This window comes from Symphalangus syndactylus, chromosome 12, assembly GCF_028878055.3.
Source record: "Symphalangus syndactylus isolate Jambi chromosome 12, NHGRI_mSymSyn1-v2.1_pri, whole genome shotgun sequence".
NCBI classification, from domain to species: Eukaryota; Metazoa; Chordata; class Mammalia; order Primates; family Hylobatidae; genus Symphalangus; species Symphalangus syndactylus.
The window spans coordinates 126,618,775-126,641,156 of NC_072441.2; the positions used below are offsets into that span (position 1 = coordinate 126,618,775).

The 22,382-nt window shown below is 39.2% G+C and overlaps 1 protein-coding gene across 31 annotated transcripts in view; it reads left to right on the plus strand.

Moving 5' to 3' along the window:
* The window catches only part of EPS15 (epidermal growth factor receptor pathway substrate 15), a 167,697-nt gene that overhangs the window by 42,121 nt on the left and 103,194 nt on the right, over positions 1-22,382 (plus strand). For 17 of the 31 annotated variants that reach the window (XM_055254773.2, XM_055254776.2, XM_063627470.1 and 14 more), the window contains 6 exons: positions 2,683-2,724; positions 10,994-11,083; positions 12,214-12,261; positions 16,395-16,490; positions 20,257-20,322; positions 22,089-22,214. In XM_055254773.2, the coding sequence (XP_055110748.1) occupies positions 2,683-2,724; positions 10,994-11,083; positions 12,214-12,261; positions 16,395-16,490; positions 20,257-20,322; positions 22,089-22,214 (468 nt within the window). Of the gene's footprint in view, positions 1-2,682; positions 2,725-10,993; positions 11,084-12,213; positions 12,262-16,394; positions 16,491-18,879; positions 19,018-20,256; positions 20,323-22,088; positions 22,215-22,382 lie in introns of those variants that run through there. The other 14 variants (XM_055254775.2, XM_063627464.1, XM_063627467.1 and 11 more) reach the window with 4 other exon arrangements.

The window sequence follows — 22,382 nt, forward strand, 5'->3', positions numbered from 1 at the left end:
TCCCAAATCCCCTCCTGGGATTACAGGTACGAACCACCACATCCATCCAACTCTGCCTTTTTTTTTAGATGGAGTCTTGCTCTTTTGCTAGGCTGGAGTGCAGTGGCGTGATCTCAGCTCACTGCAACCTCCACCTCCCGGGTTCAAGCAATTCCCCTGCCTCAGCCTTCCACATAGCTGGGATTATAGGCACGCACCACCATGTCCGGCTAATTTTTTGTATTTTAGTAGAGACGGGGTTTCACCATGTTGGCCAGGATGGTCTCGATCGCCTGACCTTGTGATCCGCCCGCCTTGGCCTCCCAAAGTGCTGGGATTACAGGCACACGCCACCGTGCCTGGCTGACTCTGCCTTTTAAAAGCCTGGACAGGTAACCTCTCTGAGACTGTATGTATTAGGGTTCTCTAGAAAAACTGAACCAGTAGGAGACACACACACACACACGTTGCAGTCTTGAGTTCGAATATATATATATATATATATATATCTGTGTGTATGTCATACTTGTGATAAAGTTTAATTTATAAATTAGGCACAGTAAGATTAACAACAATAACTAATAGTGAAATAGTACAGTTATAACAATATGCTGTAATAAAAGTTATGTAAATGTGGTTTCTCTCTCTCTCAACATATCTTATTGTACTATACTCATCCTTTTTGTGATCTGTCAGCCTGATAACTGAGTCGGCTACTCAGTGACTAATGGGCAGGTACCATATACAGAGTAGATGCCCTGGACACAGGGATTCACGTCCTGGGTGGGATGGCATGAGATTTCCTCATGCTACTTGGAATGGTGTACAATTTAAAAGCTATGAAATGTTTATTTCTGGAATTTTTCATTTAGTACTTTCTGACGGCAATTGACTGAGGGTAACTAAAACTGTGGAAAGTGAAACTGTGGACAAGGGGAAACTACTGTGTGTGTGTGTGTGTGTGTGTGTACACATTTTATATATTTTTAAAATTATGCTTTCCTTCCCCCTCACCCACTTAATAAGTCCTGTCAAATCTATGTTACAAACTGTTTTTCAAGCCATACCTTTCTCTTCTGCCATTGTCAATGTTCAGCTCCTCAACCAGACCATTAAAATTACTTCCTAAGGCTGGGTGTGGTGGCTCATGCTTGTAATCCCAGCAGTTTGGGAAGCCACAGCGGGTGGATCACTTGAGATCAGGAGTTTGAGACCAGCCTAGACAACATGGCGAAACCCCATCTCTACTAAAAATACAAAAATTAGCCAGGCGTGGTGGTGCACGCCTGTAATGCCAGCTACTTGGGAGGCTGAGGCAGGAGAATCGCTTGAACCTGGGAGGCGGAGGTTGCAGTGAGCCTAGATCGTGCCATGCCACTGTACTCCAGCCTGGGTGACTTCATTTTTTTTTTTACTCTGCGATGGCAGATGAAACCCTTCAGAAGTTGTCTTCTACAAAACTTTATAATCTTATCTCCCTATCCCTCTTATCATTCAGAACTTCTTGCTGTTCTTTTTAGACATAACTGAGTTTTCTGTTGATCGCATGCCTTTGTGCATACTGCTATCTCTGTGTAGAATCACCCTCTCCCCACCTTCTCCATACCTCAAGTTCCTGCTCTGATGTCACTCCATGAAGCCTTCCTGGATTCCCATCCTGATCGCAGAACACTCTTACACATTCTTGTGGAGGCAAACTTGATCCTTCAAATTTTTTTTTCTTTTTTGAGATGGGGTCTCAGTCTGTCACCCAGACTCGAGTATAGTTGCGTAGTCACAGCTAACCGCAGCCTCAACTGCCTGGGCTGAGGCAATTCTCCCACCTCAGCCTCCCAAGTAGCTGGGACTACAGGCATGTGCCACCACACCTGGCCAATTTTTAAATTATTTGTAAAGACGAGGTCTCACTGTGATGCCCAGGCTGGTCCCAAACTCTTGGGTTCAAGCAATCCTCCTGCCTCAGCCTCCCAAAGTGCTGGGATTACTGGTGTGAGCCACTGCGCCCAGTCAATCCTTCAAACATTGAATTTCAGATGAGTTTGTTCATAAGCTGACCAAGGAACTCTTTGAACTGTAGTGTGAATTTAATGGAACTGCCTTTCTGCAAGCAGTTTATATCTGATGACATCACTGTCTTTTTTTTTTTTTAATTAATATTATACTTTAGGTTTTAGGGTACATGTGCACAATGTGCAGGTTTGTTACATATGTATACATGTGCCATGTTGATTTCCTGCACCCATTAATGACATCACTATCTTTCTGTACGTCAGTTTGTATATTCATTTAATTGTTTTATTGAAGTGGTTTTGAAATGTATTCGTAGGTACTTTGGGTACTTGGGTAGAGGATGAATTCTAGGGGATTTGGGCCTCTGACAACTGGCTTTAGCGAAAGCATTTCATTCTTAATTTGTTACACATTGGGTTTCTGGGTAAAATATTAGATGAAGAGAAGTTTTGATGTCAAAAACAAAATTTAAGATTCTTGTTTCATTTCTTGTCTACCTGATTCTTAGTAACCCATGTGACTATCTTTATCTATTCTCTGTCTCACGCTCCCCAAGGAGAAACAAAACCTAACCCCTGAAATCAAGGATATTTTATCTTATTCATCTTTGTTTCTCAAATATCTGTTGAATGAATGCCAAATATGTTAATAGAAGTTAATGAATAGCATCTAATTTTTATTAATTTATTTCAGTTATCAAATGGGAATCCTGTATATGAAAAATACTATAGACAGGTAAGATTTTTGTTTCATTGTTTGCCTGGATTGAACATCAAATGTACTGTCAACTCTTGATTATATGCCTGTAGATTACCAGCTAGCTCGATAAACTTGGTGTGTCTTGTTTTCAATTTCTTGTTTATAGCCTCCTACTTTGAGTACTTAATGCATTTGACAATCCCAGAGAAATGAAGGAAGATAATTAAGTCCAAGTACTTAGTTGTCTTAAATATCTGTTGAAAATTTATACATTTGATAGATTTATTCAGATATAAATATTCCAAATTCTTAAGACAAGTACAAATAACTTCTATGTTGTTTTTAAGACTTATTAAAGTATAATTTTCACAAAGTGAAAACCTGACTTTTATACAAATACATAATGAGCGTGTATCACAGATTTTATTCAACTAATTAATTACTGGTTAATTAGTACAGATATACAGCCTCTGGTCAGATATAAAAATGGGAATATGGCCGGGTGCGGTGGCTCACACCTATAATCCCAGCACTTTGGGAGGCTGAGGTGGGCAGATTACCTGAGGTCAGGAGTTCAATACCAGGCTGGCCAACATGGTGAAACCCTGTCTCTACTAAAATACAAGATTAACTGGGTTTGGTGGTGCATGCCTATAATCCCACCTACTTGGGAGGCTAAGGCAGGAGAATCACTTGAACCTGGGAGGCGAGATTACAGTGAGCCGAGATCGTGCCATTGCACTCCAGCCTGTGCAAAAAGAGTGAAACTCCATCTGAAAAAAAAAAAAATGGGAATATGAGTTATAGAGATTTACATACTTCACCAGACAATATTCATTTGTGTTGGTATGGACAGGAGTCACTTGCATTGCTATCAGTTTCTATTAACCTCTACCTCTACGAGTATAAAGTAGTCTAGACAGAAGAAAGTCATCAAGGGTGCATACCATAGATCAGACGATAATTTCTTGAAGGTGTAGACTATCTTATTTGCTCATTTTCAAGCGTCAGATTATTTTTTCTAACAGTCTCCCTACCTTATGATTATGATCACAGAAAAGGCTGGTTTCATTATATTTGGCCTGGCTATTTACATAGTTGCAGCAAATATTAATTAAACATTACAGGCCTCTTTGGTTTTGACTTGCAAATTAGGAGCTATAAACTATTTAGCAACTTTTAAGGTCAGAGAAAAATTTCTGCCTGAAAAATATCAAGAATCTCAGACTGTACTTTTTAATTCCCCTGTTATATTTGTTCTTCTATCTTAAGGCTGTGCTACAAACCTTATAAATTCTCTCCACCATATTTCACCTTCAGTGCTTATAAATATGAGTGAATTTATCTCATCTTGAGGTTTCCCAGATTTGCTAAGGTTCCTAGCCTGCTGGTAAGTGACCTTACTTTGCTACCTGTGAGGCCGGGATCTTGTAAACCAGGTAGCAGCCCAGTTTTCTTGGGAGATCTTTGTGATGTTGGTGCCACATAAAGTCAGTACTTGTTCTTTAATCTTTGTTTTGTTTGAATAAAAGAAGTCATTCTCAAATAATGGCCTTGTTTTACACAATTGGCATATCCAGTTACATCCTGATAAGAAGAAAAACAAATTGCTATTGAACCCATGTAATAACTATATTGCTATAAAGAGTAAAAACATTCCATACAAGTATTTGTTTTTGAATTCTGAGGAGTCAGTGAGAATCAGCTACTATTGATGGGGAGAAACCAGAGCAGAAAAGCTGAAAATTCTAAAAATCAGAGCGCCTCTTCTCCTCCACAGGAACACAGCTCCTCGCCAGCAATGGAACAAAGCTGGATGGAGAATGACTTTGACAAGTTGACAGAAGTAGGCTTCAGACGATCAGTAATAACAAACTTCTCCGAGCTAAAGGAGGATGTTCGAACCCATTGCAAAGAAGCTAAAAACCTGGAAAAAGATTAGACGAATGGCTAATTAGAATAAACAGCGTAGAGAAGACCTTAAACGACCTGATGGAGCTGAAAACCATGGCACGAGAACTACGTGACATATGCACAAGCTTCAGTAGCCAATTCGATCAAGTGAAAGAAAGGGTATCAGTGGTTGAAGCTCAAATGAATGAAATGAAGCGAGAAGAGAAGTTTAGAGAAAAAAGAGTAAAAAGAAACAAACAAAGCCTCCAAGAAATACGGGACTATGTAAAAAGACCAAATCTACATCTGATTGGTGTACCTGAAAGTGATGGGGAGAATGGAACCAAGTTGGAAAACCCTCTTCAGGATATTATCCAGGAGAACTTACCCAACCTAGCAAGGCAGGCCAACATTCAAATTCAGGAAATACAGAGAATGCCACAAAGATACTCCTCGAGAAGAGCAATTCCAAGACACATAATTGTCAGATTCACCAAAGTTGAAATGAAGGAAAAAATGTTAAGAGCAGCCAGAGAGAAAGGTCGCATTACCCACAAAGGGACGCCCATCAGACTAATAGCAGATCTCTTGGCAGAAACTCTACCAGCCAGAAGAGAGTGGGGGCCAATGTTCAACATTCTTAAAGAAAAGAATTTTCAACCCAGAATTTCATATCCAGCCAAACTAAGCTTCATAAGTGAAGGAGAAATAAAATCCTTTACAGACAAGCAAATGCTGAGAGATTTTGTCACCACCAGGCCTGCCTTGCAAGAGCTCCTGAAGGAAGCACTAAACATGGAAAGAAACAACCAGTACCAGCCACTGCAAAAACATGCCAAATTGTAAAGACCATCGATGCTAGGAAGAAACTGCATCAACTAACAAGCAAAATAACCAGCAAACATCATGATGACAGGATCAAATTCATATATAACAATATTAACCTTAAATGTAGAGGCTAAATGCTCCAATTAAAAGACACAGACTGGCAAATTGGGTAAAGAGTCAAGACCTATCAGTGTGCTGTATTCAGGAAACCCATCTCATATGCAGAGACACACATAGGCTGAAAATAAACGGATGGAGGAAGATCTACCAAGCAAATGGAAAACAAAAAAAGGGCAAGGGTTGCAGTCCTAGTCTCTGATAAAACAGAGTTTAAACGAACAAAGATCAAAAGAGACAAAGAAGGCCATTACATAATGGTAAAGGGATCAATTCAACAAGAAGAGCTAACTATCCTAAAAATATATGCACCCAATACAGGAGCACCCAGATTCATAAAGCAAGTCCTTAGAGACCTACAAAGAGACTTAGACTCCCACACAATAATAGTGGGAGACTTTAACACCCCACTGTTAACATTAGACAGATCAACGAGACAGAAAGTTAACAAGGTTATCTGGGACTTGAACTCAGCTCTGCACCAAGCAGACCTAACAGACATCTACAGAACTCTCCACCCCAAATCAACAGAATATACATTATTTTCAGCACCGCACCACACCTATTCATCAAAATTGACCACATAGTTAGAAGTAAAGCAGTCCTCAGCAAATGTAAAAGAACAGAAATTATAACAAACTGTCTCTCAGACCACAGTGCAATCAAACCAGAACTCAGGATTAAGAAACTCACTCAAAACCGCTCAACTACATGGAAACTGAACAACCTGCTCCTGAATGACTACTGGGTACATAACGAAATGAAGGCAGAAATAAAGATGTTCTTTGAAACCAACGAGAACAAAGACACAACATACCAGAATCTCTGGGACACATTCAAAGCAGTGTGTAGAGGGAAATTTATAGCACTAAATGCCCACAAGAGAAAGCAGAAAAGATATAAAATTGACACCCTAACATCATAATTAAAAGAACTAGAGAAGCAAGAGCAAACACATTCAAAAGCTAGCAGAAGGCAAGAAATAACTAAGATCAGAGCAGAACTGAAGGAAATAGACACACAAAAAACCCTTCAAAAAATCAGTGAATCCAGGAGCTGGTTTTTTGAAAAGATCAACAAAATTGATAGACCGCTAGCAAGACTAATAAAGAAGAAAAGAGAGAAGAATCAAATAGACACAATAGAAAATGATAAAGGGGATATCACCACCGATCCCACAGAAATACAAACTACCATCAGAGACTACTATAAACACCTCTACGCAAATGAACTAGAAAATCTAGAAGAAATGGATAAATTCCTGGACACATACACCCTCCCAAGACTAAACCAGGAAGAAGTTGAATCTCTGAATAGACCAATAACAGGCTCTGAAATTGGGGCAATAATTAATAGCTTACCAACCAAAAAAAGTCCAGGACCAGATAGATTCACAGCCGAATTCTTCCAGAGGTACAAGGAGGAGCTGGTACCATTCCTTCTGAAACTATTCCAGTCAATAGAAAAAGAGGGAATCCTCCATAACTCATGAGGCCGGCATCATCCTGATACCAAAGCCTGGCAGAGACACAACAAAAAAAGAGAATTTTAGACCAATATCCCTGATCAACATCGATGCAAAAGTCCTCAATAAAATACTGGCAAACCAAATCCAGCAGCACATCAAAAAGCTTATCCACCATGATCAAATGGGCTTCATCCCTGGGATGCCAGGCTGGTTCAACATATGCAATCAATAAACGTAATCCAGCCTATAAACAGAACCAATGAGAAATAACTAAGATCAGAGCAGAACTGAAGGAAATAGAGACACAAAAAACCCTTCAAAACATCAATGAATCTAGGAGCTGGTTTTTTGAAAAGATCAACAAAATTGATAGACCGCTAGCAAGACTAATAAAGAAGAAAAGAGAGAAGAATCAAATAGATGGAATAAAAAATGATAAAGAGGATATCACCACCGATCCCACAGAAATACAAAATACCATCAGAGAATACTATAAACATCTCTACACAAATAAACTAGAAAATCCAGAAGAAATGGATAAATTCCTTGACACATACACCCTCCCAAAAGGGTGAAGGACCTCTTCAAGGAGAACTATAAGCCACTGCTCAGCGAAATAAAAGAGGACACAAACAAATGGAAGAACATTCCATACTCATGGATAGGAAGAACCAATATCATGAAAATGGCCATACTGCCCAAGGTAATTTAGATTCAGTGCCATCCCCATCAAGCTACCAATGACTTTCTTCACAGAATTGGAAAAAAACTACTTTAAAGTTCATATGGAACCAAAAAAGAGCCCACATTGCCAAGACAATCCTAAGCAAAAAGAACAAAGCTGGAGGCATCACGCTACCTCACTTCAAACTATACTACAAGGCTACAGTAACTAAAACATCATGGTACTAGTACCAAAACAGAGATATAGACCAATGGAACAGAACAGAACCCTCAGAAATAATACCACACGTCTACAATCATCTGATCTTTGACAAACCTGACAAAAACAAGAAATGGGGAAAGGATTCCCTATGTAATAAATGGTACTGGGAAAACGGGCTAGCCATATGTAGAAAGCTGAAACTGGATCCCTTCCTTACACCTTATACACAAATTAATTCAAGATGGATTAAAGACTTAAATGTTAGACCTAAAACCATAAAAACCCTAGACGAAAACCTAGGCAATACCATTCAGGCCATAAGCATGGGCAAGAACTTCATGACTAAAACACCAAAAGCAATGGCAACAAAAGTCAAAATTGACAAATGGGATCTAATTAAACTAAAGAGCTTCTGCACAGCAAAAGAAACTACCATCAGAGTGAACAGGCAACCTACAGAGTGGGAGAAAATTTTTACAATCTACCCATCTGACAAAGGGCTAATATCCAGAATCTACAAAGAACTTAAACAAATTTACAAGAAAAAATCAAAACAACCCCATCAAAAAGTAGGTGAAGGATATGAACAGACATTTCTCAAAAGAAGATATTTATGCAGCCAACAGACACATGAAAAAATGCTTATCATCACTGGTCATCAGAGAAATGCAAATCAAAACCACAGTGAGATACCATCTCACACCAGTTAGAATGGTGATCATTAAAATGTCAGGAAACAGATGCTGGAGAGGATGTGGAGAAATAGGAACACTTTTACACTGTTGGTGGGAGTGTAAACTAGTTCAACCATTGTGGAATACAGTGTGGCGATTCCTCAAGGATCTAGAATTAGAAATACCATTTGACCCAGCCATCCCATTACTGGGTATATACCCAAAGGATTATAAATCATGCTGCTATAAAGACACATGCACACGTATGTCTATTGCGGCGCTATTCACAGTAGCAAAGACTTGGAACCAACCCAAATGCCCATCAGTGATAGACTGGATTAAGAAAATGTGGCACATATACACCATGGAATACTATGCAGCCATAAAAAATGATGAGTTCATGTCCTTTGTAAGGATGTGGATGAAGCCGGAAACCATCATTCTGAGCAAACTATCACAAGGACAAAAAACCAAACATTGCATGTTCTCACTCATAGGTGGGAATTGAACAATGAGAACACTTGGACACAGGGTGGGGAACATTACACACCAGGGCCTTTTGTGGGTTGGGGGAAGGGGGGAGGGATAGCATTAGGAGACGAATACCTAATGTAAATGACAAGTTAGTGGGTGCAGCACACCAACATGGCACATGTATACATATGTAACCTGCATGTTGTGCACATGGACCCTAGAACTTAGAATATAATAATAATTAAAAAAAGAAAACTATTTCATTTGGTTTACAAAAGCAGAGGCTACTAAGTTGAGGGTCTCAGAAAGAGCTTATGCACCTAGCTATTAGAAAATAGAACATTAAAATAATGCCAACAGTATTCCAAGTAAATAACTATAATTAAATTTTCCTCAACAGTTCATTCAGTGCTGTGTAATTCTTGTTCAGCTGAATTTTGGATTAGAAGTCTGCTTTTATGAAGTACATCTTCTTTTAGACTGAAAAGAGTCCTGGAAATCCTGACTTCATCCACCAATATGGTCTGAAAGTAGTGTGATGTCAGCTGAGGAGTCTTTATCCAAAAATCCACTTTTTGAAATGTTAATAATTCAGACTATGTATGTCTTATAGATACAGACTATATCAAAAGTATAGTCATTTTCATGAGGCTCTAAGACTCTTTGTTGAAGATATATCAGCTTCTGGCCTATAGCTTCTGGCCTTGCCTATGGCAGAGCCTTTAGGCAAGCATCAGAATACCTCAGAAACTGCCTGTAGATGACAAAGACTAAATGTTTATATTATTAGGGTAACCAAAAGAATGGAAGATAGTAAAATTCTTAATTGTGATACAATACATAATGATTTCATAAGAGTTTGATCAATGTTTCCCCTGAATGCTTCCATATTTAGTAGGTTATGTTGGGTATGGATATTTGTTTTCTATGCTGATTAGGAAGTAGGCAAAGAAAAGGAATTCTGGAGAATTCTACAGGCAGGTTTCCCAATCCTTATACTTCCTCTTATTCCAAATTTGAAGGATTAGGCCATGTTTTTCTTTTTTGCTGAGCGCATGATTTTTCCCATGTTGTACCACTTTAAAGAAAGGTTTTCCCTTTTGCTTCTTTGCTAGGATTGGACTGTCTAGAATGCTTTGTACAGTATATGTTTACAGTAAACTTAACCTTTTAACTAAACTGGAAAAACAGATATCTCACAAATATACTAGTATCCTGTTACCTTTCCCATGACTTTTTAAAATGTACTTTTCATTGTTACAAATGGAACTTTAGGAAATCTTTACAAAAATGCGTCTTTTTTTCCTTTTTTTTTTTTTTGTTGTTGTTGTTTGTTTGTTTTTTCTGTTCTTGTGACCTCATTCTGTCTTAAAGGAAAGTCCCTGGTCAGTTAAAATCATATGTTCCCTAATGAGTTTTAGGAACTGAAAGCTTTAAAAAGGTTTCTTCAAGTTTATTATGGAATCACTGCTGGTTTTAGAGCTGCTATTGCTTTGATTTGTTTTAAAGTGCTGCAGTTCCTAAGAGTAGGTATAAAAGCGAAAGTTGATGATTGAAAGATGTTTGAAGACGCACATAACATGTGCAACTATTCCCATTTGTCAAAAGACCTCTGTAGGAAATGCTGCCCCTTTCTTCCTAGTGCCATTTAATTGGAATTTAAATGACAGCTATAGAAGATATGTGTTGATGTTACAACCCCACTAATTTGCTTTGACATCCTCTGAGTTTCACTTTCCTCATTTGTATGGTAGGGCATGATAAAACACTTTGTAAATTGCCAGTGCTGTCTAGATAGTACTACTCATATGTCTGTCCACATGTTCTTTGGCCCATGATAGTCAAAGGATTCTCATTCCTTTCTTGCAAAAGCCAGGTCCCAAATCACAGGGATGGAAGGCAGGTAAATGGTGATAATTTTGCCTTTGTATTTTGTTGTCAACTTATGGATTTGTATCTTTTCAGGTTGATACAGGCAATACTGGAAGGGTGTTGGCTTCTGATGCTGCTGCTTTCCTGAAAAAATCAGGGCTTCCAGACTTGATACTTGGAAAGGTAGTATTCGTTCATTATAACTAGATTATGAGTTTGTAAGGAATATGTACTATAGATGAACTGGATGCAAATTTAGAAAGATGCCATCAAGAAATTTAGAAGTTAGAACCGAGTCATAGAAGCCATTTTAATAGTAGGATGAAGGGAATTTGTAGCGTAGTGATTTACCCTCTTGAAAAGTAAGGTGTTTTTCAGATTCTTAGAAACAAACTACTTTTTAATAGGATAAAATGAGGAAGTAGTAAGTACATTTGGTGGGGAGAAACAGTGAAGACTGGGAATCTTGCCACACACTCAAAGACTTGGCTCTATCCCTACTTCCTCTGTTATAACTGTCTCTGTTTAACGTGTGGTGAATAGACTGGGGGATGAGAGGCTTTTTAAAAAGAGCACAAAGAGGTGGAAAGCCCCTCCCCTGTCTAATCCTTCTACGTGATATTGATATATATTCAAAATCCTGAAAAATAATCACTATTAATAATTTAATTATTCACAAATAAACATTAATCATCTCAACTTGCACATAGAAAAGAATAAGGATCCAAAATCAAGAATAGTATGTACGTTCTAGTAGAAAGAGCATTGGTCTCAGAGTTAGAACTTGGATTAGTGAAAAAGGCATGTGACTGGAAGTTAGAACTTAGGCTTCACTTCTTTCCCTGGTGCCTTGAATGTTCTTGAGCTAAGTCACTTACCCTCATTGGGCGTTAGTATCTTTGTGAAGCGTTGCACTAAATCAGGGGTGCCCAATCTTTTGGCTTCCCTGGGCCACATTGAAAGAAGAAGAATTATCTTGGGCCACACATATAAAATACATTAACACTAATGATAGCTGATGAGCAAAAAAAAAAAAAAAAAAATCGTAAAAGAACCCTCATAATTTCTTAAAGAAAGTTTATGGATTTGTGTTGGGCCACATTCAAAGCCGTCCTGGGCTGCATGTGGCCTGTGGGCTACAAGTTGGACAAGCTTACACTAAATGATCTTTAAGGGTTCTTTCCGCTCTTAATTCTATGATTCTTAGATCTGATTATCAGAGAGCATGAGGCTGTAGATAGCAGAGATTTAATTGATCATTCAGATGACTTTTGTTTAAAATATACATTGATATTTTTCTCCCTAAATTTCAGATTTGGGATTTAGCCGACACAGATGGCAAAGGTATCCTGAACAAACAAGTAAGTTTCAGATATTCATATGAATTTTTTTTTGAGTGATTCAAAATAAAAAATAGCCAACAGGATTTTTTTTGTACTTTGAAGCCAAGAATTGGTTTTTTACCAACATTAGAGTTTTGCCTAGGGCAAGTGTGTAACAATGAAAGTATTTTCAATCACTAGATGTTAATATAAGTCTTTTTTTTTTTTTTTTTGAGACGGAGTCTTGCTCTTTCGCCCAGGCCAGAGTGCAGTGGCGCCATCTCGGCTCACTGCAAGCTCCGCCTCTCGGGTTCATGCCATTCTCCTGCCTCAGCCTCCCGAGTAGCTGGGACTACAGGTGCCCGCCACCGCGCCTGGCTAATTTTTTGTATTTTTAGTAGAGACAGGGTTTCACCGTGTTAGCCAGGATGATCTCAATCTCCTGACCTTGGCCGGGCACGGTGGCTCACGCTTGTAATCCCAGCACTTTGGGAGGCTGAGGCGGGTGAATCACGAGGTCAGGAGATCGAGACCACGGTGAAACCCCGTCTCTACTAAAAATACAAAAAATTAGCCGGGCGTGGTGGCGGGCGCCTGTAGTCCCAGCTACTCGGAGAGGCTGAGGCAGGAGAATGGCGTGAACCCGGGAGGCAGAGCTTGCAGTGAGCCGAGATTGCGCCACTGAACTCCAGCCTGGGCGACAGAGCGAGACTCTGTCTCAAAAAAAAAAAAAAAAAAAAAAAAATCTCCTGACCTTGTGATCCGCCCACCTCGGCCTCCCAAAGTGCTGGAATTACAGGCGTGAGCCACCGCGCCTGGCTATACGTCTTAACAGTTAGTGTGAGTTTGGTGACATTGTTGTCCTGGAGTTTATTTTTTTGTCTTTCAGACAGACTTTGCTCTTTAATTTTCCTACTTACATAGGGTTGTAAGTAAAAGTGAATGTTATTAAGTAAGTGTTAAGATAGTATTGTCTAGTAGATTTGAAGATTTGAAAGGAAACTCTTGGTTAATCACATGTGAGATGTGAGTATTCTGGTCTATATCTTACTCCTGATATATAAACCAAAAAATGGTTTACAAACCAAAAGTAAATTCTTGAACAGAATACATAAAAGTGGTTATGGCCAAGGGTGTTGAACACCATCAGTGTACTCTGAAGTTCTGATTGTTGGGGATGGATTTCAGAGTTGTATAAGGATTGAATTCCAAGTTTGCTGAGTGCCACTACTCAAAGTTAGGCTTCCTCCCCACCCCCGGCATAGCTGAAGCAGGATCAAAGCCAGATATTGGAGAAAATTGATGAGAGGGTCAGAATATCCAGTCTTTTAATTAAGATTTCAGGGCTAGATTGTAGTCCCTGTTCAAGTCTCTGGGTAGAAGGGCTACTTTGGTGTATTGGAGGCATAGGAAAACGAAATTCATATGGGCCCACCTAGGTGCCAGGTACTCAGTCAGCAAATATTTGTTGAGTACCTATGATGAGCTAGGCTTTAGGAATATAGAGGTTAACATGATAGATGTGGTCACTGTCTTAAGGTTTTACGGTGTAATAAATTTTTTATTTATAATTCTTAGATTTTGGATATTGAGTTTGAGTTGCCATCGCTTCTCGGCCTTTTGGCTAAGATCAAGTGTGAGTTTGAGTTGCCTTATTACTTCCAGGTGGCTGGATTTATGAGTCTGCAGTTAAACTTTGAAGTTCCATTGGAAGCATAGATTTTTTTTTTTTTTTTTTTTTTTGTTTGAGACAGAGCAAAGCTCTGTCTCCCAGGCTGGAGTACAGTGGCGTGATCTTGGCTCACTGCAACCTCTGCCTCTGGGATTCAAGCAATTCTCCCATCTCAGCCTCTGGAGTAGCTGGGATTACAGGCGTATGCCTCTGCACCTGGCTAGTTTTTTTGTATTTTTAGTAGAGATGGGGTTTCACTATATTGGCCAGGCTGGTCTTGCACTCCTGACCTCGAGTGATCCACTCACCTTGGCCTCCCAAAGTGTTGGGATTACAGGCGTGAGCCACCGTGCCTGGCCCAGATTTTTGAGTTAGCATATGAATGAAAGAAAAGAAACCAATACTTAATGAATTTCCATGTAACAAAAATGACACTAAGCACTTTCCTCCTGCAGCATGGTTTTTATTTTGTTGCTCGTAATACATTGCAAGGTAGGCATTAGCCCCCCTTTTATGGAAGGGTTTTAACTTGCCCATGGCCTCACAACTATAAGTAGCAGAACTAGAATTTAATGCAGAATTATTTCACTTCATAGCCCATCCATACTGTGGTAATAGACTTGATTACCTAAGAGTAATTGAATCTCAAATAGAGTGAGAAAAGAAAGAGGGTCATGTTAGAATGCTTAGAATACTAGCAGTTAGGGAAGACATTGACTCCAACAGAAGAGACTTAAAAGGTCAGAAGAGAACTAGGAGGGTTTTGTGAAGCTGTTTGGTGGAGGAGAGCTTCCAGGAAGATACTTTCCCAGGCTGCAAAAAGAATAAGCAGTATGAGGCTTTTTTTTTTTTTTTTTAAGTCTATTCTGTTTGGTAGCTGGGAGATTATTTGTGACATAGGCGGTAGTTTTTCTAGCTAATCATGGGCGTTGAAGTCAGATTGCACAGAAGGTTGTGGAATGAATGAGAAGAAAATGGGATATCTTGAAATAGCATTTTTTCTTTTTTTTTTTTTTTGAGACAGAGTCTCGCTTTTTCACCCAGGCTGGAGTGTAGTGGCTCAATCTCCGCTCACTGCAAGCTCCACCTCACGAGTTCACGCCATTCTCCTGCCTCAGCTTCTCCGAGTAGCTGGAACTACAGGCGCCCGCCACCACGCCCGGCTAATTTTTTTGTATTTTTTAAGTAGAGACAGGGTTTCACCGTGGTCTCCATCTCCTGACCTCGTGATCCGCCCGCCTCGGCCTCCCAAAGTGCTGGGATTACAAGCGTGAGCCACCGCGCCTGGCCTGAAATAGCATTTTTTCAAGAAATGAGTGAAGGCAAGGGATTGTGTAAAGCAGACAATCCACTAGGTGATGAGAATGGGTTATGAATTGGGTATGAAGGGTATAGGGGAGAATACGGGATTTCAGAGAAGTAGTGGAGGGTTGATTACATCAGCGACTATACTAGGGTATTGACAGGTTGGACAAATTGTAACTGGAGTAAAGGCTTTTGTTGTCATGTCTATGACACTAACTCAAAACAGCTGAAAACCAGTTGCTTCGGCTTCTTTGCATTTATTTATTAAGTTATAGACTAAGACTTCAACTGCTAAAAATCCAAGGACTTTTGTGAGAGATTTATAATTATTTTGAAGTTAAACTGTTACATAATTTTTTTTGATGTTGCACAGTTATTTTCTGTAGTTTTTCTGGAATCGCAGTCGTTAAGTCATTTGAATTACTGTTCCAGTTTCAAAATTTATAATCTCACAATCCAGAGATGACTTTTCATAACATTTTAGGTATTATTTTCTTCTGGTATTTTTCTCTAATTCTTTTTTTCTCATTTAAATGATAAAATACATCTCTTAATATCATTAAATATTATTTGTTTTTTTTTTTTGGTTTGTCTATTTTTTTGAGACAGAGTCTCGCTCTGTCACCCAGGCTGGAGCGCAGTGGCGCACTCTGTCACCCAGGCTGGAGCGCAGTGGCGTGATCTCGGCTCACTGCAACCTCTGCCTTCCATGTTCAAGTGATTCTCCTGCCTCAGCCTCCTGAGTAGGTGGGACTACAGGTGCACGCCACCACACCTGGCTAATTTTTGTGTTTTTAGTAGAGAGACGGGGTTTCTCCATGTTGGTCAGACTGGTCTCATACTCCTGACCTCAAGTGATCTGCCCACCTCGGCCTCCCTAAGTGCTGAGCTTACAGGTGTGAGCCACTGTGCCTGGCCCTAAGTATTATTTTAAACATGAGTATTCTGTATGATTTCCACTATCTGTATGTATTTTCCCATTTTTATTATTATTAGCGATTCATAAATATTAGGAACATCTTTGTACATAGGATTTTTCTGCAAGATGTTTTTGAAGCAAATATGCTACTTGTTGCTACATAAGACCTCTGTAGTAATTATGAATTGTTTTATATTTTTAGATTGTAAGTATTTGTGCAGGTAGGTAAGTAGGTAGAGGGAGAATGCTCTTAACATTCATACTTTTCTTTCTTAGGAATTCTTTGTTGCTTTGCGTCTTGTGGCATGTGCCCAGAATGGATTGGAAGTTTCACTAAATAGCTTGAACCTGGCTGTTCCTCCACCAAGATTTGTAAGAAATGCTTTTAGATTTAAATTGTATTTAATTTTTAAAAAGTGACACCACGTTATTTGAAAATTAAAAGTAAAACATTAAAAGGAATTCTCCGTTTGGCCCTTTCACTCAGCTACTTGGCTTTTCTCCCCTACTGGCTACTGCTGTTTTTAGTTAATTTCTTGTGTATCCTTCCAGAGTGATTATATATGTATATGTAAAAAACTGTAGGCTGGGCGAGGTGGCTCACGCCTGTAATCCCAACACTTTGGGAGGCAGAAGTGGGAGGATCACTTGAGCCCAGGAGTTCAAGACTAGCTGGGAAACAAAGCGAGACCCCTATCTCTACAAAAAAATCTAAAATTTAGCCGAGTGTGTTGGTGTGCATGTCTGGTCCCAGCTACTTGGGAGGCTGAGATGGGAGGATCATTTGAGCCTGGGAGCTCAAGGCTGCAATGAGCCGTGATCACACCGTCGCTCTCCAGCTTGGTTGATGGTTTAAGACCCTGTCTTAAAAAAAAAAAAAAAGAAAAATACTTATTTTCTTATTTTACTTTAATTGTAGCATGCTATATATTAACGGCCCCCAACCTTTCTGGCACCAGGGACCGGTTTCATGGAAGACAATTTTTCCATGGACCTGGGAGGGATGGATGGTTTCAGAATGAAACTGTTCCACATCATCAGGCATTAGATTCTTATAAGTAGCATGCAACCTAGATCCCTCACATGCGCAGTTCACAATAAGGTTTGTGCTCCCATGAGAATCTAATGCCGCCGCTGATCTGACAGGAGTTGGAGCTCAGGCCATAATGCTTTCCTGCCAGCTGCTCACCTCCTGCTATACAGCTCAGTTCCTAACAGGCCATGGACGGGTACCAGTTTGTGGCCCAGGGATTGGGGACTCCTGCTATACACATAATTCTATACCTTTTATAAGTAGCTTTTTAAGTTTTAGAGGTATTTATATATCATTACATAGAAGCTTCCACTTTGTTTTTTATAGCTGTGTAGTATTTCTTTGCTTATGTTTATGATAATTAACTTTCTATTGATAGGCTTTTAGTTTATTTTGAATCTTTCATTATAAAAAAATGCTACAATAAATAATAACCTTGGACATATGTTATTTTGCATGTGCACGAATGTATTTATATGTGCTAATTTCCAAAAGTAGAAATGCTGTTCAAAAGTTTTTGCCTTTGTAATTTCTATGTATTTTGTCAACTTGCTTTCCATAGTGGTTGTACTAGTTCACCCTCCATCCAGCAATTGTTTGAGTGCGTTTCTATACACTTTGGCTAGCATACTTTGGTTAAACTTTTAGATCTTTTGTCGGTTTGATAGGTGACAGATAGTATGTAATTTTAAATTTATCCTTTTGGTTTTATGGAGTGAGGTTGAATAGCTTTTCTTGTGCTAATAAGAATAGCTTTCTTATAAGCTTTTCTTATGTTTACATTGCCTTTATGTGAATGTCTGTTTATAGCTTTTGCCCATTTTTCTTGGTTGTTGCCCTTTTACTTACTGAATTCTGGGGCCTCTTTAATTATTAGGACATTAACTCTTTGTCTATATGAGTTGCAAGTCTTTTTTTCCTATTTTGTCATTTGTCTTATTTTTTTTGAAGAGACAGGATCTTACTATGTTGCCCAGGCTAGCCTTGAATTCCTGGGCACAAGTGATACTTCTGCCTTAGCCTCCCAAATAGCTGGGACAATTGTCATGTACTACTGAGCCTGGCTTATTATTGTCTTTTGTGTAAATAAATTGTCAGGTTAAAAATTTTTATTTTTTATTTTTTACGTTTAAGTTAGTATTGATCTAGGATGTGAGTATAGATTCTATTTTTTTTTTTTTTGAAAGGGAGTTTCACTCTTGTCAACCAGGCTGGACTGTAGTGGTGCAATCTCAGCTGTCTGCAACCTCCACCTCCTGGGTTCAAGTGATTCTCCTGCCTTAACCTCCTGAGTAGCTGAGATTACAGGCACCCGCCACCACATCCAGCTAATTTTTTTTTTGGGGGGTAGAGAGGGTTTTTCACCATGTTGGTCAGGCTGGTCTTGAACTCCTCAGGTGATCTGCCCACCTTGGCCTCCCAAAGTTCTGGGATTACAGACGTGAGCCACCACACCTAGCCTAGATTCAACTTTATATTTTTTCAAGATGGCTACCCTACAGAAAGTATAGTCAATACAGTTTATTAAATAATCCATCCTTCAGTTTCTGTCTCTTCATTCCCTTTGAAATGCCACCTCAATTGTGTGCCAAATTCTCATATGTATTTTGATTGCTTACTGGATATTTTTATTTTTACCTATTGATCTATTTATCCATACCATATGCTGATGTTACATTGTTTTTTGTTTGTTTGTTTTTGTTTTTTTTTTTTTTTTTTGGAGACGGAATCTCGCTCTGTGGCCCAGGCTGGAGTGCAATGGCGCAATCTTGGCTCACTGCAAGCTCTGCCTCCCGGGTTCACGCCATTCTCCTGCCGCAGCTTCTCCGAGTAGCTGGGACTACAGGCGCCCGCCACCATGCCCGGGTAATTTTTTGTATTTTTAGTAGAGACGGGGTTTCATCATGGTCTCGATCTCCTGACCTCATGATCTGCCCCCCTTGGCCTCCCAAAGTGCTGGGATTACAAGCGTGAGCCACCGCGCCCGGCCCGATGTTACATTGTTTTAAGTATCATATTTAGTGACATGTTTTTTAAATCTAGTATGCCTAGTTCTCCCCACCTCACTCCTTTTTTTCCCCAGATATTTTATGGCTGCTCTTGTTTTTTTTTTAAATTTTAAGAGATGGCCTCATTCTGTTGCCCAGGCTGGAATACAGTGCTGCGATCATAGCTCACTGTCACCTTGAACTGGGCTGAAGTGATCCTCCCCAGTAACTAGTTGCTTGTTTTTAAACTCAACATTTTAGAAGTTTTTGGTCTGCATACTAAGAATTTAATTTCTTAAGTTTAGAGAATTTCTGCACTTTAATGCTTAGGCATGTAGTCAGAAGGTTAATGTAGGGATTTGTTGCCTACCTGCATTACAGTCATGCATTGCTTAACAACAGGGATACATTCTGAGAAATGGATCATTAGGCAGTTTCATCATTGTGCAAACATCAGAGTGTACAAACCTAGATAGTATAGCCTGCAGCATACCTGGGCTGCATGGTACATAGCCTGCTGCTCCTAGCCTAGAAACTTACACAGCACTGAATACCATACTGTACTGAATACTGTAGGCAATTGTAACATGATGGTATTTGTGTATTTAAACAGAAAAGGGGCTGGGCGTGGTGGCTCACACCTGTAATCTCAGCACTTTGGGAGGCTGAGGCAGGTGGATCACCTGAGGTCAAGAGTTCAAGACCAGCCTGGCCAACGTGGTGAAATCCCATCTCAACTAAAAATATAAAAATTAGTCGGGTGTGGTGGTGCATTCCTGTAATCCCAGCTACTTGGGGGCTGAGGCAAGAGAATCGCTTGAACCCGGGAGATGGAGGTTGCAGTGAGCTGAAATTGCGCCACTGCACTCCAGCTTGGGCAACAGAGCAAGACTCCATCTCAGAAACAAAATAAAAACCAGAAAAGGTACAGTAAAAATATGGTATTATAGTCACTTTGTTTTATTGTTACTTAGGTGGTCTAGTAAATGTAAAATAGTGTCCTGTGTGCATTGAGATCCAGCATTTTGTATGAATATATTTAAATCCAAAAACCATTTTTTCTTCATTGCTTCTTGATGTGAGAATTTCAGCTCTTGTGCTTTACTTTCCTCTGTAGCATGATACCAGTAGTCCTTTGCTAATCAGTGGAACCTCTGCAGCTGAGCTCCCATGGGCTGTAAAAGTAAGTAAACTTTGTAACTATTCTCTCACCCCTTCATTGCTTCCTATCCACTGTCTCTCTACCTCTGAAATATATTGTTATCTTCATTAGACTTTCATATATGTTTAAGGAAAGGTAGGGGAGAAGCTATTACTGGTGTTTCTGAGGGATCTTTCGGCTCTGTCAGTTTTGTGACAGTATTGGTCTACTCGTATATCTGTTATAATGTAAAGAAAAATGGTGATGTCATAATCTTGTATTAACTAAAGTATTTGATTAAAAGATAGTTTACCCCACTGGTATTATTTCTTACTTGAAAATTCTGGTTAACTATGTATTTTCTAGATGACTCTAAAACAATTCTTTATGAAATCTTTTTAGAAATAGGTATTTTGCATTATAGTTTTTCAGAGCCAAATCATATCGTACTACAAAACTTATAATTTAAAAATGCTTAGACTGTAGCAGATCAAATGAGCTTTGATAAATGTGTACATTTTTTTGAAAACCATTTTTATTTGTATGTCTTTGTATGCTGTGGACTGGGCACTAAATTTTAAAAGTGTGGGAATATGGCCTTGACTGGGCAAATAATGAACAATAGTTTTTCATGTTACACAAATAACTTTTAAAATTTTAGGAGATATCTTGTTATTGACAAGAAAAAGAAATATTGCTTTGGGAAAAATGGAGAAATCTTGATGTTTATTCCTGTAGTAATTATTTTATTTTATTTTATTTTTTTTATTTTTTTTTTTTTGAGACAGAGTCTCGCTCCGTCACCCAGATTAGAGTGCAGTGGCGCAGTCTCGGCTCACTGCAAACTCCGCCTCCCGGGTTCACGCCATTCTCCTGCCTCAGCCTCTCCGAGTAGCTGGGACTACAGGCGCCCGCCAACACGCCCGGCTAATTTTTTTGTATTTTTAGTAGAGATGGGGTTTCACCATGGTCTCGATCTCCTGACCTCGTGATCCGCCCGCCTCGGCCTCCCAAAGTGCTGGGATTACAAGCGTGAGCCACCGCGCCCGGCCTAATTATTTTATTTTTAAAAATTTATTTGTGGCTCATACCTGTAATCCCAGCACTTTGGGAGGGCGAGGCGGGCAGATCATGAGGTCAGGAGTTCGAGACCAGCCTGGCCAACATAGTGAAACCCCGTCTCTACTAAAAGTACAAGAAAATTAGCTGGGCATGGTGGCAGGTGCCGGTAATCCCAGATACTCAGGAGGCTGAGGCAGGAGAATCGCTTGAACCCGGGAGGTGGAGGCTACAGTGAGCCGAGATTGTGCCACTGCACTCCAGCCTGGGCGACAGTGCAAGACTCCGTCTCGAAAAAAAAAAAAAAAATTTTATTTATTTGAACTGTACCTCATACCATCTTTAGAGAGTCATGGAATGTCACTAATTAGCTGTGTGTTCTTATAAAAGTTACTTTTTTGCTCTGGGTCTATTTAAGTGAGAGGGTTGGACTAGATGTTCTTCAAAGCCCTTCTACCTCTGAAATATTTTGATTCTAACCCAGTAGTTGGAAAATAAAGATGGTGTTCCAGCTACAAAAAGAATGGGCAACACCAGACTCTTGGGTAAAGTCACTTTGAAATTATTTCCTATGTATTTTTTTCTTGCATATCTTTACAATGAATATTATATTTTGATGAAAGCGAAAAATGTTTTTTAAATGATAGTTTAAAAACATATGTAGTCTATTCTTTAAGGACTTGATTTTTATAACTGCAGTTAAATCCTTTTCTCTATTATTTAACTTGTGATTTTGTTTTTTATTGTAGCCTGAAGATAAGGCCAAATATGATGCAATATTTGATAGTTTAAGCCCAGTGAATGGATTTCTATCTGGTGATAAAGTGAAACCAGTGTTGCTCAACTCTAAGTTACCTGTGGATATTCTTGGAAGAGTAAGATATTATTTACTCCTAAATGTAATTTTTATGTATTTTAATTTTATATCTGTTATACCAGGAGCATGTATAACTCTTTGTTAAAAATATACAAATCTTATTTTAAAGTTGTATCATTATAGGATTTTTTTGTTTTCTGACTTAATGTATAAAATTATTGCCAAC